Source organism: Nicotiana sylvestris, chromosome 8, assembly GCF_000393655.2.
Source record: "Nicotiana sylvestris chromosome 8, ASM39365v2, whole genome shotgun sequence".
Classification (NCBI taxonomy): Eukaryota; Viridiplantae; Streptophyta; class Magnoliopsida; order Solanales; family Solanaceae; genus Nicotiana; species Nicotiana sylvestris.
Window position 1 is genome coordinate 14941298 of NC_091064.1, and position 15219 is coordinate 14956516.

General features: G+C 36.0%; 1 protein-coding gene across 2 annotated transcripts in view; it reads right to left on the reverse strand.

Moving 5' to 3' along the window:
• Positions 1 to 10257, reverse strand: part of LOC104229394 (apoptosis inhibitor 5-like protein API5) — a 32204-nt gene extending 21947 nt beyond the window's left edge. Inside the window, exons 1-4 of one of the 2 annotated variants that reach the window (XM_009782037.2) lie at positions 10082 to 10257; positions 9807 to 9971; positions 1184 to 1283; positions 1028 to 1093 (exon numbers count right to left, since the gene is read on the reverse strand). In XM_009782037.2, the coding sequence (XP_009780339.1) occupies positions 1028 to 1093; positions 1184 to 1283; positions 9807 to 9971; positions 10082 to 10165 (415 nt within the window). In that variant the 5' untranslated portion in view covers positions 10166 to 10257. Of the gene's footprint in view, positions 1 to 1027; positions 1094 to 1183; positions 1284 to 9806; positions 9972 to 10060 lie in introns of both variants that reach the window. The other variant, XM_009782036.2, reaches the window with a different exon arrangement.
• Between the last annotated feature and the right edge of the window lie 4962 nt (positions 10258 to 15219).

Sequence of the window (15219 nt, forward strand, 5' to 3'; positions counted from 1 at the left end):
AACTGACAAAAACTATCCAGCTCCCAATTTGTTCTCTAGTCCTTCATCCCTCTTTTATTCCTCTCTCTCAAAATATCACATAAGTACATCCCACGCAGGCATCTTCTCGTCCTCCTTCTGGAAAGCAAAATGTACATCACATCTTCCGGCTTCAGCAGTGTCATACTGAAGTATAAATATTTGTACACCTATGGCTGTAAAACCCTCGCACTAGTAGCCCAATCAAGGCATATAACAAGCTGCAACAATGGTATACAGCTTCCCAGGTATTGACCCAAAGAGCAAGAGCATGCTTGCTTAAGGTGCATCTAGTGCAAAATATAATGTGCAATAACTTTGTTGATTTATAAAATGCATCTAATGCAACATGTTAAGTGACCACATTGGTTGAGAGATGGTTTGTTTGTCTTCTTATATGGTCTATGGCAATCTCACCTCGTGAACAAACTTTTGGGGTTGGATTAGGTCCAATCATTTTCTTCAAATGGTATCAGAGCCAGATTCAATCTGTTTAGACAATGTTGGGCCCCCATGTTAAGATGTCTAACCATGGGCTTGCAGGGGTGTTTAGGACGTTTAGGATGTTGAGGAGTTCGTTGTTTGTCTCCTAATATGGTTTTAGATAATCCTGAACTCATAAGATAGCGTTCAGTGTAGAGCTAAGCTCAAGGTTCATTTTCTTCCCACAACAAACTCTGAAGGTTTTAGCATTTTATTGGGTAAGTTGAAGATAATATGCCTATAGCTTATATACCAACAAGGCACTATACAAGAATCAGGGATACCAAATACAACATCCATTATTTTGTGGCATCATTTGGTCTTGACCAGGCTTTAATGTATTGATTGTTCTACCTTTGTGCTAAAAGAGTGGTACTCGGAAACATGAAATAGCATAAAGCAAAAAAAACTAAAGCAGTTTGATCAGCTCGGCGATTTAATTTCTTAAACTCAATTTAAGATGAACCTATCTAAAGATAGTACCTACGTGCATGGTTTCAAAGTCACTAGAAAAAAATCAACATACCTTTTACATCTTGCCTTAACAAGGACAAAAGGGCTTTGTTTACTGCATCACGTTCCACATTTTCCTCTGGAAGAATAGAAAGATAGAGAAGTCAAGATCACATCTTTTTTCTCATAATCAACAATTCTTGATGGAAAGACTAAGAGATTTCTATACCAGCAGTCAGGAGTTGTACAAGTATATCAACAATTTTCGAAAGATGCTCGGGTGTGTCCTTGCAAAAAAGAGGAAGTCCACGAATGGCTTGCACTCGAACCTGCACGCAGTAATAGGTCAAACAAAGGTCAAGGCTCCACTCCAGAAACATCAACCCCACAGAATTCTAGTCTCATTTTATGCTGCAAACACTGTGAAGAGAAACCTTTTTTTTCTTCTAATCCTTTAGCTGTGGAAAGAAACTTAAATCATGCGGCGACAAACATTTCTAGGAATTCCAAACTCATTGAATATTTTAAACATGTCAAAAAGCAGTAAAGCGAAATTGAAAGCAAAACCGGAAAGAAACTGAAGAAGATTGAAACCTAGAAAGAAATATAATAATTACAAATGAAACCAAGGTCTTGCATGTAATCAAGAAACATAGAAAATCTAGAAAGGAGAATAGGTAACAGACAGAATCAACTCAAAGGTCAATCTCATCACAATCTTTTCCTCATTACCTTCCCATTTTCTACCCTAAAAATGAAATTATTAAGATCAAGGAGAAACTTCAGGTTTTTTTAAAAATTTATAATGGTGGTGTTCAGGCCAGCTCGCGCTCACCTCGACTATTCCACTAGGCACTAGGTACATGTTTTTTTTTTTAAAAGGTAACAGATTCCAATATATTGATAAAATTAGTCCCTAGCACAAAGATTGTGCTAAGGAATAACAGGTTACAAGACCCAAAATAGACAAAAACCAATCTTGTAACAACTACAAGGAGCCTATGAGATCTACTAGAGATTCTACATCTTGTACAAGTGCTTCTTTACACCAAAAATAAAACAAAAATATACAATTCATCTTAATCCTTTGTTCGTGGCTTGCCACATCTTCAAAACATTTAGAGTTTCTTTCCTTCCAAATGGTCCACCAAATACATGCTGGGACAATGTTCCACCACTTCTTTTGGCATGTGATTATCCCGTAGCCATTCCAACTTGCCATCATCTCATCAGTTCTCCTAGGCATTGTCCAGCTTAGGCTTTTCATGCTCATGAACAACTGCCACAATCTGCTAGTCACCTGGCAGTGAATGAACAAATGAGTGATTGTCTCATTCTCATTGCCGCACAAAAAACATCTTGAGCATAGTTGTATTCCTCTCTTCATCAAATTTTCATGAGTTAGAACAGCCTGTTTGACTACTAACCAGCAAAAAATTGTCACCTTTAGGGGGGACTTTTGCCTTCCAAATATGTTTCCAATGCCAGAGGCAGTAGCTCTGGTCACATCTATTTAAAATCTTGTATGTTGAATTTACTGTAAAGATGCCATTGTTGCTTCCGACCCACACCAGCTTGTCTTCTTGTTCAGTAGTTCCCCTGAAGTTCTGTAGAAGACTGAAGAAATCAGTCACTCTACTCACTTCCCAGTCATTGAGAAATCTTCTAAAGGTTAGGTTCCAACCTTGTAGGCTCCAAGTTTCAGCTAGAGTTGCATCAGTTTGTTGTGCTAAGCTGAAAATATCTTAAGCTGAAAATATCTGGAAAACTCTCCTTGAGGGGACCATTTCCTATCCAATCATCATTCCAAAAGGAGATCTTCATGCCATTCCCAGTTTTGAAGCTGATGTTGGAAGAAAAATCTTGCCATAGGGCTCTTATTGATTTCCAAACACTCACTCCATATGGGCTGGTAACAGAACTTGTGCACCACTGCCCCACAGTCCCATATTTTTCATTGATCACATTCCTCCATAGGGCTTGGTCTTCCAGAGGGAATCTCCACAACCAGTTCACTAAAAGACTCTTGTTATGTTACCTTAGGTTTCTAATACCCAAGCCCCCTTTCTTCTTGCTGCCTGTGAGAGCTTCCCACTTGACCAAGTGGTAACTTTTCTTCTCCTTGCCAAATGAAGTTCCTCCTCAGAGCGTCGATTCTCTTCTCAACCTTGACTGGCATGGGAAAGAGAGACATCATGTAGGTGGGAAGAGCATCTAGAACACTATTAACCAGGACAACCCTACCGCCCAGGGACAAGTAATTGCTTTTCCAATTAGATAGTTTCTTTTCACATCTTTCAACAATTCCATTCCATATCTGTTGAGACTTATTTTTAGCCCCTAGAGGTAACCCCAGATATGTAGTAGGCAGAGTCTCCACCTCACAGCCCAAAGAGCCTGCTAGTCTTTGAATGTTTGGAACCTTGTTCACAATGAACAAATGGGATTTTCTCCAGTTTACATGTAAACCTGACACAACTTCAAACACAGTTAGAATCAACCTCAAGTGTGTAATTTGCTCTACTTTGGCATCACAGAAAACCAATGAATCATCAGCATATAGTAAGTGAGTAATTTCCAGATTACTTGTGTCATTGTTGAGCACCCTGAAGCCTCTCAGCCAACCTTCAAGATTGGCTTTCTTGATCATGCTATTCAAACCTTCCATGGCAATAATGAAGACAAAAGGTGAGAGTGGGTCTCCTTGCCTTAATCCTCTTTGAGATGGAAAGAACCCCTCTGGAGTGCCATTCACAAGAATGGAGAATCTAACATTACTAATGCAGAAGTGAATCCACAATCCATTTGCAACCGAAACCCATATCTTTCAAAAGCTTGATAAGGTAATTCCAGTTGACATGATCAAAAGCTTTTTCAATATCAAGTTTGCACAGCACCCCTGGATCTTTCCCCCTAATTCTGGAGTCAACACATTCATTAGCCATTAAAGCTGCATCCATGATTTGTCTGCCTTTGATGAAGGCCATCTGTTGAGAGTCCATAAGTTTATAGACCACCTTCTTCAGTCTTTCAGTCAGCACCTTAGAAATGATCTTGTAGACACTGCCAATCAAACTAATAGGTCTAAAATCCTTCAACTCAGCTGCACCAACCTTCTTAGGAATCAAAGCTATATAGGTAGCATTGAAACTTTTCTCAAAATATTCTTGTGAGTGAAAATTCTGAAAAGTATTCACCAGATCTTCTCTTAGGACATCCCAACAGTGTAAGAAGAAACCCATGGTGTATCCGTCAGGTCCAGCAGCTTTGTCAGCTGTAAATGCTTTAAGCCCATCCAAAATTTCTTGCTCGTCAAAATCCTGCTCTAGCCACTCCACTTCTAAGTTATTTAGTTGAGGGGATTAACTATACTTGAACTCAGGCCTCCATAATTCGGACTCGCTATACAGATGCAGGTAAAAATCAAGGATCTCACTTTTGATGCAGTTAAATCCTCAACTTGAACCCCATTAATGGTGAGTCTATCGATTGCACTGAACCTTCTATTAGCATTTGCCACCTTGTGGAAGAACTTTGTGTTTCTGTCCCCTTGTTTCAACTATTGTACTCTTGATTTGTGCCTCCAGGATAACTCTTCATTCTTTGCAATTTCTTCTAGGTCCATAGTAAGGCTTGCCATCTGTAACAGTTCATCTTCAGTAAGGTCCCCAGTCTCCTGGGCAATTTGTAGTACCAGGATATTATTAAGACAATCAGATTTCATAGCTGGCATGTTTCCTCCTTGAGTTAAGCTCCAATCTCGTAATTTGCCTTTTAAAAGCTTGAGTTTCTGAGCGAGAATAAAGTCGGGCCTCCCCTGGACATTGAAGGAAGACCACCACAACGCAACCATGTCCTTAAAGCCCTCGACTCCCAACCACCAATTCTGAAACTTGAAATAAGATTTAGAGGTCTCCCAGACACCGCAATTAAGCAAAATGGGGGTGTGGTCAGAGACAGGTTTGGCAAGCACTGATTGCCTTATGTTCCTAAAGCTCTCATCCCAATCAGAGGAGAACAAAAATCTGTCCAATCTAGAAGCAATATGAGAATTGTTGCTCCTGGTCCATGTAAACACTCCCCCTAAAAGCGGAGGGTCGTAGAGCTCAAGGTCCTCAATGAAATTGGAGAACTCAGTCATGGCTCTTGATATGATGTTGTTGTCCCTTCTTTCCTCCATAAACCTAGTGACATTGAAATCTCCTCAAACAAAGTCCATCGAAAGATCCCCTGGAAGCAGCAGCTTCCCACCAAACATTCCTTCTTTCAAGTCTACGATGCGGAGCGTAAACTCCAATCAAGTGCCAAGAGAAATTATAGCCCTGAGCATCAAACTTAACAGTGATAGAATAGCTACCTTCATTAATCACCTCCCCTTTCCAGGATCTACTGTTCCAAAGAACCAAGATACCCCCTCTACTGCCATTAGCTTCCAGACATCCAAATTTGACCCATCTGAACCCCCAAATTTGTTTCACAAAACTCTGCACATCTCCTTCCAATTTCGATTCTTGTAAGCAATAGATATCCGCCTTCCAGTTCTCAAATAGAGACTTGACAATAGATCTTTTATCCCTTCTGTTCAATCCCCTCACGTTCCAAGAAATAATTTTTACCTGCATTGATAACAATTGATGGTAGATTTCCCCCTGCTTCTTGAACTGGAATCTAGGAAGTTCATGTTGAACACCAGATTCTGAACTTCCATGCTCCCCTTCTTCTTTTTTGGAGTCGACACTATCTTTAAAGCAGCTTCTTCTCTTATCTCTAATTTGCGCTTATCGATTTTCATGAAGAGGGACAGAGCTTCTCCCTCGCACCCCTGAAAGTTCACTCCGTATGCTTTGCTCATCTTCAAAACATTTTTGTGCACCCATAAGGAAGCTTCTATCTCCGCCTCTAGAAATTGAAAGTCCAAGGGTTCTGCTTCATCAACAGACCATGCCTCTTGATCTTCATATTCTGACAATTGTAGGGAATTCTTGGGTAGAGGAGACAAGGGAATGATTTCGCCAACCCCTAAAGCTTGACCTTCTTCTTCGAATCCACCATACAAAGCCAAATTCTCTGTTGCATCTAAGAGACGTGGTGGGTCTTCTGTTTCAGATGGATCTTCTGATACAACGATGTCCATTGAGTTATGAATTGCAAAGAGTTCTTCCAACATTGGGTCGGGTTTGTCCCATGGGTAGAGAACGGAGAATCTATTTTTTATTCCCAGATCTGGGCTTTTAGTAAAAGTGGGGATGGGCTTAGTGAAAGAAATAGGGGGACTTTGAATTTTACTAGGCCCATTAGATGATTCAGCAATAGCATGTGAACCTTTTTTTAAAAGAAGGCCCCACTTCAATGTCACATGACTCTTGAGCCATGTGCCTCTTACTTTCCAGACCCATAGCTGTATTTCTAGGGTTAGGACCCTTAGAAATTTCAAATTTCTCTGATGTACTATCAGCACTGCACCAGGTCGCCGGCGATTCACACCAGATCGGCACAGAGAAAATTATGCCATTTTTCTCCACCTCTATGACTCTAGGGATTTTGTCGAGTAGGCCCTTCACTTTGATTCGAGGCCATTTTAAATGATTCCTGAGAGAAGTTTCCTCCTATGTTTCAATCCATCCCCCACATTTATCCCCAATTAGCTTGAAGATTTTTTGGGACCAAAGATGAAGAGGAATCCCTAGTAATCTCATCCAAACCCAGTCCAGCTTTGCGTCAGCCGGGTAGCAGCCTACTGTAGGCGACCATCATTCAAGCATCAACAGTTTGTTCGTCCATCTCCATTCCCCCATTTTGATATGCTCTGCCATTTTTCTTGACGGAAACTCGAACAAGAATTTTGAGCCATGCATTTCGTATATCTATATGCCATGGATATTGCTCCATTTGTTAGTGATCCATCTCCTGATGTCGGAGAGAGTGGGCAATTCCTTCGTATCACTGAAGCTGCCAACCAAACATCTACTTAGTAAATCCTTATCAGAAATTTCAGGTCCTTGAACAGTAACTCGTTGACCAAAAGGGGTTTGTGCAGACGACGTCGAGGTTCCTTTTGCCTCCCACTTATCGGTTTTGAATGCTTCCATATAAAAGTGCTCCTCTGTTGGTTTGAAAAAAAAATTCATAATTGGTTTGACAAAGCTTTTCACAGCTGGAGCCACCTTATTTATGAACTTCTCTATCTTTAAAGCAACATCTCTCCATCCCACATTGAATGTTGCTGCTTCTGGAAGGATTATGATAGCTCTGCGTTCCCCCTGTACTGCTACAATGCTTATATATCTGCCAAAATCATTGTATTTCTTTGTACAGAAGAAATTGTAGACATGGTCTCTGGATTTCCACCTTCTGAGTTCATTCCCCTTTCGATCAGATGTTGTATGAAGAAGACCGCACACCCACAGCATGACATTTCGACTGAGAGTCATTTTCCTCATGAAATTCTTATTGCGTTCCACCCATTCGTACCAAACTCTGCACCATTTTTTACTTCAGTAATGTCAAAAGACTTCTCACCAATAATAAAATATATTCTATTAACCATAATTTAGGAAAAAAGAGAAAAAGAAGATGAAGTTTTTGAGAAAATCACCAAGACATAATTAATAAAAAAAACTAAGTAACCAAAGGAAAGATCATCGGAAAGGGAGAGAAACGATACTGGGAGAGTTTTTAGGCTCTCACCTCGGGACTCGTGCCTGGGAGCATCTAAAGAGTTTGATGTATTTGTAGGCACTAGGTATATGTTACCTCCACCAACACAGTTATTGAGCAAGTATGCCCACCAAAACTTAGCCAGATGACTCTGTTGGGATTGAACCTGATCTCCAAGGTTTGCACCCACGTCATTGACCACTAGGCCACACCCTTGAGTGCAGAAAATATAAGTATCTATACACCAATAATCCAGATACAAGAATTAATTGGAACTTGGGTTCAGAAAATATAGGTATCTTCTTGAGCCGAGGGTCTATTGAAAACAGCCTTTTTATCCCCAGGGTAGGGGTAAGGTCTGCGTACACACTACTCTTCTCAAACCCCATTTGTGGGATTATACTGGGTTGTTATTGTTGTTGTAAAGAAATAAAAAAGGCAATGATTTCCTCTCCCTTGTTATTTCTCTTGAACAACAAAGACATGCTTTTTACGGGCTAAATTTATTTACCAGAGTCTAAATCATATTTCCTCATCTTTTCAATTATGCACAAAAATCAAGATAAAAGCGAAAGGACACGACAATAAACTTGCATCATAAAAATATACTCATGTGATGGCTTTGAATGCAATTACTACAGTGTTGTGATTTAATTTTCTCCCTACTGTTTTTCATATTATTGAGCCGGCAAACTAATATCTTTACTTCTAAAGTTCAATCAGGCATTGCTACTCCCAAAATACAGCAAAAATTGAGTTTCAAATTCCTGTGGTTCATGAACCCAATTTTATGATGCAATTGGATACACAAATCTCTGTTTGTTGGGGGGACAATGTTTACTGAAATGGCCAACTAAAAACGAAAGAAAGAAAATTACAATAAGCATATTTCAGTTTAATCTAATTGATTTTGATATGGAACATGAAAGTGCCTCCTAGAGTAGCCGTTCTTGTTGGTCTGCTGTTAATGAGGCTTCTCTTGCTCAGGAGGAGTTGATAAATAGGGGTTTCTCATTATATAATAGATGCTACATGTGTGGAGCAGAATCTGCTATGCCTAAACTTGTTTAATTTCCGGTGGCATGATACCAGGTTATTTGAAACTTGCTTTGTGAAGCTGGAAGGGACTAGCTGTTCAGGAGACCATAAAGCTCTATGGCAATTGGGTGGTATGGAAAGAGAGAAACAATAGATGTTTTACGATAGAAGAATGACAAATTGACAACTCAGCAATTAAAAAGGCTTATGTCTTGGTCTTTTGTATTGGTGGATTAAAATTGATGTTGTCAACAACATAGATAAAATGTTCTGCAAAGCTAAAAGGATGCTTACCTTTTCTCAAAAAAGTAATAATAAAGTCTTACTTTGACTGAGCATGGATTTTACGAAAGCAAGGGAGACTGTTAAATCTTGTGGTCTTATATTAAAGATGTGTGTAATGTACTAAAATGCCCATTGAACCTTATGGACTACAGGCCATTTAGAATGTTGGAACTAAAGAGTAAGTCACTGAATTTACAAAGTGACATTCTTTTCTAAACAAACTAAAATGGAAAGTAAGACACATAAATTGAAATAGACGGAGTAACTTTTCCTCATCCACCTCCAGCAATATGAAGATTTTCTTAAGTCAATCCTAGTAGCTACTTGCTACCTAAGCTAGTCCCTCACAAATTCAGCATCAAAAACACACAATGAATAGATGAACCTGCTACACATAATCTCAGTTTAAAACTACGAGATGATTCCCATCTCTTGCATACATTCTTGTATCTCAGCAGTTGTGATGCACTCTAATTGGGCACATAGTTTAATAAAGAAATTTGAAACTTGTGGTCTAAAACAAGATATAAATATTTGTGTGGATATAAATCAATGGGAAGTTTAAAATGAAATTATTTCTAAATATAGAAAAGTATACATCACTTAAATTTGGGACAGAGGAAGTAATCATAATTATAACGTCTAACATTATTCGGGAAAAAACTTATACATCTTTCACAAAGTACATCTTTCACACAGGAAGAACAATAAAGAAACCTTATCGTTATTTCATAATCATAAGTAAAAGAAACAATCTCAGGAATTCGAAATGAAGTAGAGAATATTAACATAATAACTCGGATGACACACACAAATGGAGAAATTGTTCAATTTTATCTTTTCAATAAAAAAGAAAATACAAAAAGACTTACCGCAAGCTCTTCAGATTCACAGAAATCCAGCTGAGCGTAAACAGCACGGCCTGATAAACTAGGAAAGTGCTTGAAAAATCTGGGGATTAGCTGAGCTGCTAATTGCATAGCTTTAGCATTGCTGCTCTTCGATGCTTTAATTATATTCTCATAGTCCTCCACATTCTACACCAAAAGAACAATCCAACAGTTTCAATCAAAATAAATTTATTCAATTTCGAACCCTAGTATAAAGGAAAGTGAACAATGAATACATATTGGATATTTTTACGGGCCTGAGACTTGTCTTTGGACTCGTTGAGGCGTTCGCCGTATTCATAAAGCTTCACGATGATGGCTTCTTCGGATGCCTCCGCCATTGGAAGCTTCTTCGAATAGTGCGTACAGACAGTAGAAGTGAAGGGGAACTTGACTTTGGGTTGAGAATCGGGTTCAGGTTATTTGTGGAAAAAGAAGAAATGGATATATACAGTCATACAGAGGAGAAAAGGCCGATGTATGGGAAAAACAAATTTAACCAAAAAAAAAAAAACTTAAAAGGGAAATTGTTAAAACTTAAAACTACTACTCTTTCATCCCCAATCTATGTGATGGTTTTTTACTAAACATAAAGTTTAAGAAAGAAAAGGAACTTTTAAATTTATGATAAGAAATATTTTATATATATTTTTGTGATTATAAACTCTTTTATTAATAATATAAATATAAAGTTTAAGGTTAAATTATTTTTCAATATAAATATATATTTTTAACAAGCAAAAAAGGAAAGTATATCATACTAGATGAGATATATGAAGTAAATATTACATAGAGAGGTCGTTCTACCTCCAAGGTACAAAACTCTCCTAAAGTATTTAACAAATGCATCCATTAGAAAGGGATGTTTATAATTTGATAAAAATTGAATTAGGATAACGAAATCTAATAAGTTGAATCAAATAAAATCGAAACAAAAAGAGAAAGATGAATCAAATGAGTTTGATTTTGTTGAGTTTTGGTATAGTATTTTTAAAAAAAATGGAAAAATGAAAACATCAAATTGTAATTTTTTAAAAATTGTACTTATATTTTTAGTTTCGAATTTCACACAAAAAAAAATTAAAAATAAAGATAAACATAATATGACGGTTAGAAAATTATCACCATTAACATATCACACGTGTGTGGATTTTAAATTTAACATTTATTAAACAACGAATTGAAAGAAACTCGTATATTTGTCAAACATATTCACGTGTATTTGAAGTAGTTATCACATATAAGGAAGAGATTGAAAAAAAATCGTATATGTGTCATCATGTATATAAAGTCTCGTAATTTTCTATGATTAATCAGGCAAATTGTGTAAAAGATGACTAAAAGAAAAATGTGTATCACAAGTGAAACAAAGGAAACGATATTGAGCTAAACTGCCTTTCAAAAAAATTGTTTCTACCAAACTCCATATCTCTTAAGTATGTCTTCATGACTAAGTAATTTTCAATTGTTAGTGTTTAATTATGAATGACAAGTAGTTATATATTATTTATGTTTTTCTTCCAATGATATAGTTTTATATGCTTTATTTCACATGTTAAGAATGTTACAAGTGCTACAAGCTTTCAGATGAAATTGGTTATGATGATAAAGTTTTTCATGACCATAATTATGACTGACTTTCAAATGATAAAATAAAATTGACCATGATACAAAAGATAATGTATATGGCTATTGAGCCTAATTTATAGATAATGATTTATTGCCAAAGCTGCTAAATGTGATTAAATAATTTTCGGAGCGTGCTTAGTCAACTGAGAAAGTATTAAGGTCATTTCCAACTTTACCTCATTCCCCATAGGGGCAATTTTTGGGGTAATTTAGCTCCAACCCTCCCCATTTTTGTCCCTAAAATAGAGAATAAATAGTGTTCCCTCAAATATGGGGTACACTATTCATCTCCCCCATTACTATTCATCACTTTTTTATTATTATTTAATTTTTTAATTTATCTCTTTATATATACCTAATTATGTTTATGTAATGTCTTTATAATATTAATTTTACATCTTAACTTTGTTGTATAATTTTGATAAATTAATTTTCGTGCATTTATTATTTTTATGTAAAATTGTAAGTTAATTTTATTATAAGTTATAATTGTACAAAAAATATATAATTATCTCAAAAAAGGAATGGTGCAAATATAAAATATTAAATGTTGCTAAAATTGAAAGGTGCGAATATAAAATATTAGATGTTGCTAAAATTGAAAAGTCCAACTCCAACAGTAGAAATGATAGTAGATGTAAATCAACGATTTCAAGAATTTTTTAGCTCGACATAGAAGAATTAAGGACAAAGATGCTCATTTTGCACTTTGTAATGCATTAATAGATCATTTATGGGAGAATACTAGAGGTTGAAGTTGAATATTTATGTAATATTTCGAATGAATTTTATCGTTATGTAATATGTATTTAATTAATCTTGTATCGCAATGATTTCACTTTTATTTGAATTATTAATTAATCTATAATAATTGCTTACAAATTATATTATTTAAAATTTTATGGAATTGTTTTAATGGAAATTACAAATTAATAAATATAAAAGATGGAATTTGTTTAATGGAAATCAAAAAATAAAATTGAAATGAAAGATAATAATATAATATAGAAGAGAGAGAAGAATATAAAAAAGTTTGGGGGAAAAATGGGGGAATGGTTGGAGTAAGTTGTCCCAAAAATAGAAAAATTCCCATTTTGGAGACCAAAAATGGGGTAAAGGTTGGAGATGCCCTAAGAGCAACTCCAACCTTATCCCCAAAATGGGAAATTTCACTCCAACCCTCCCCCATTTTTGTCCCCAAAATGGGGAGTGAATAGTGTCTCCCCAAATTTGGGAATACACTATTCATCTCCCCATTTACTATTCCCTATTAAAATGTTATTATTTTTATTATTTAATCGTTTAATTTATTTTTTTATATATACTTAATTATGTTTATATAATATATTTATCTAATTAATTTTTCATATTAACTTTGACGTATAATTTTGAAAAATTAAATATCGTGCATCTACTTTTTTATATAAAATTGGTAGTTAATTTCATTATGAGTTATAATTGTATGAAAAAGATATAACCATCACAAAAAATAAAATGTGCAAATATAAAATATTAGATGTTGCTAAAATTGAAATACATTAAAATTAAAAATATATTAAATTAAAATACATTAAAAGTAACTAAAAATTATTATTTGTCTTCTAATAAAAATGAATTTCTATACGGGAGGTCCATCTAATAATTATGATTCAAATTACTCTTCATCATCGTCATCATCTTTAGAAGAATTACAGTCACATGGCCTTGAAGCTCACATGCAATCGTGCATGCAAGCATTTCAGATGAACAATTATGTGTTGCAGTGTTTGGACGATCAAAATAGTGATGCTATCAGAGTTGGCTCTGTTTCTAGTCATGTGATCGAGATCGTGAAGGTGCTGATAATAATTTATTTTTGGATTATTTAATAAATTTTGTATCGCAATGATTTCACTTTTATTTTAAGTATTAGTTAATCTATAATAATTTCTTACAAATTATATTATTTAAAATTTTATGGAATTGTTTTAATGAAAATTATAAATTAATAAAAATAAAAGATGAAATTTGTTTAATAGAAATTAAAAAATAAAATTGAAATGAAAGATAATAATATAATATAGAAGAGAGAGAAGAACATTCTCATGGGGGGGAATGGTTGGAATAAGTTGTCCTCATTTTGGGGGGTAAAGGTTGGAGATGCCCTTATAAAAAAGGAACAAATACTAGAAGCTACACATGCCGAGGTAGGACTATAATTGTGATGACCCGATAGGTTATTTTGAGTTTTAGCCTTTATTTCTATATTTTGAGACCTCGAATAGCTCTATTCATCCTTCCTCAATTTGCGTGCGCAGTCCGTGTGATAGGTTTTCAATGTCTTTGACTTATGTTTTGATGATCTAACAAACTTTGTCGAGGACCAGATGGAGATCCTGATACACTTGGGCTACACTGCAAGTTAATAGATTCCAGCTAAATATGAACTGTTATAGTTTCAGGGGATATAGAACCAAATAAGGACCTGATACCCTTGTGGTTCCCTCATAGCAGTATGAAGTCAATGGGACACAGCTGGAAGCGACGTGACTGGCTGCACTATTTCTACCTGCACTGCACTGTTTCCAGTGGTCACTTATTCCTTGACCAACTAAAGTGCTTACATCATTTCAAGTGATGTCATCAAGGTGTATCAATAATGAGTTATATCAAAACATCACTTGAACACTTTAGTTTCTCATTCAAGCCTTTTGCAAAATAGAGAAATTAATTCTCACGAGCTTGAAGAACAAAGTTAAACGCTACTACGGACCAGTTCCTAAAGCTAGTATTTTGTTGTCCTTAGTTGTGTTGTAACTTTGTAATTGTTCTTATTGTATCTCCTAAGTGACTTAGCAAGAAGCATTGATTAGGAACCCTTTTGTAAAATCCGTAAACTCTCTGAGTTTATGTTGTGACTAGGTTTAGTCATAAGTTAAAGTCTTTGTAACTAGAGAGTGACAAAGTGGCTTGTGGTAAGAGTATCACAAGTTAGTTGAGTTGAATTCTTTGTAATGAAGTCATTACAAAGTGGCTTGTAATAGGTGTTTATAAGTTAGTGAAGTTGAAAGCCTATAGGTGTAGGTCGTGATTTTTGTCCCCTTGAGTTGGGGTTTTTCCACGTAAAAATCTCGTGTCTTATTTACTTACTATTTTATTAGAATTCTCAGTACAACCTCATAGAGGACCAGGTACTCTACTATTTGGTGGACTCATACAAACTAACAATTAGTATCAGAGCGGGTTCCTCCTATCAGGCTAACACCTAGGAAGTATCCTTATGGCTGCTCCACCAAATTTTGAAGAAGGTCAATCTACATACCGACCACCCAGGTTTAATGGACAATACTATGGGTGGTGGAAAACAAGAATGCATGATTTTATCATGGCTGAGGATTCTGAGTTATGGGATGTCATATGTGACGGTCCTTATGTTCCAACAAAGGTGGTGGAAGAACTTCCATTTCCAATGCCAAAAACCAGTAAAGAATACACCGATGCAGACAGGAAAGCTGTGGAGAAGAATTTTCGTGACAAGAAGATTCTGGTATGTGGAATAGGACCTGAAGAATACAATAAAATCTCCGCCTGTGACACTGCCAAGGAGATATGAGAAGCTTTACAAACAGCTCATGAGGGAGCCACCCAAGTAAAACAATCTAAGATCGATATGCTCACTACCGAGTATGAACTCTTCAGGATGAAGGATGATGAATCTATTCAAGATATGCACACAAGATTCACTTCCATCATAAATAAGTTACACTCACTTGGTGAAACCATTCCT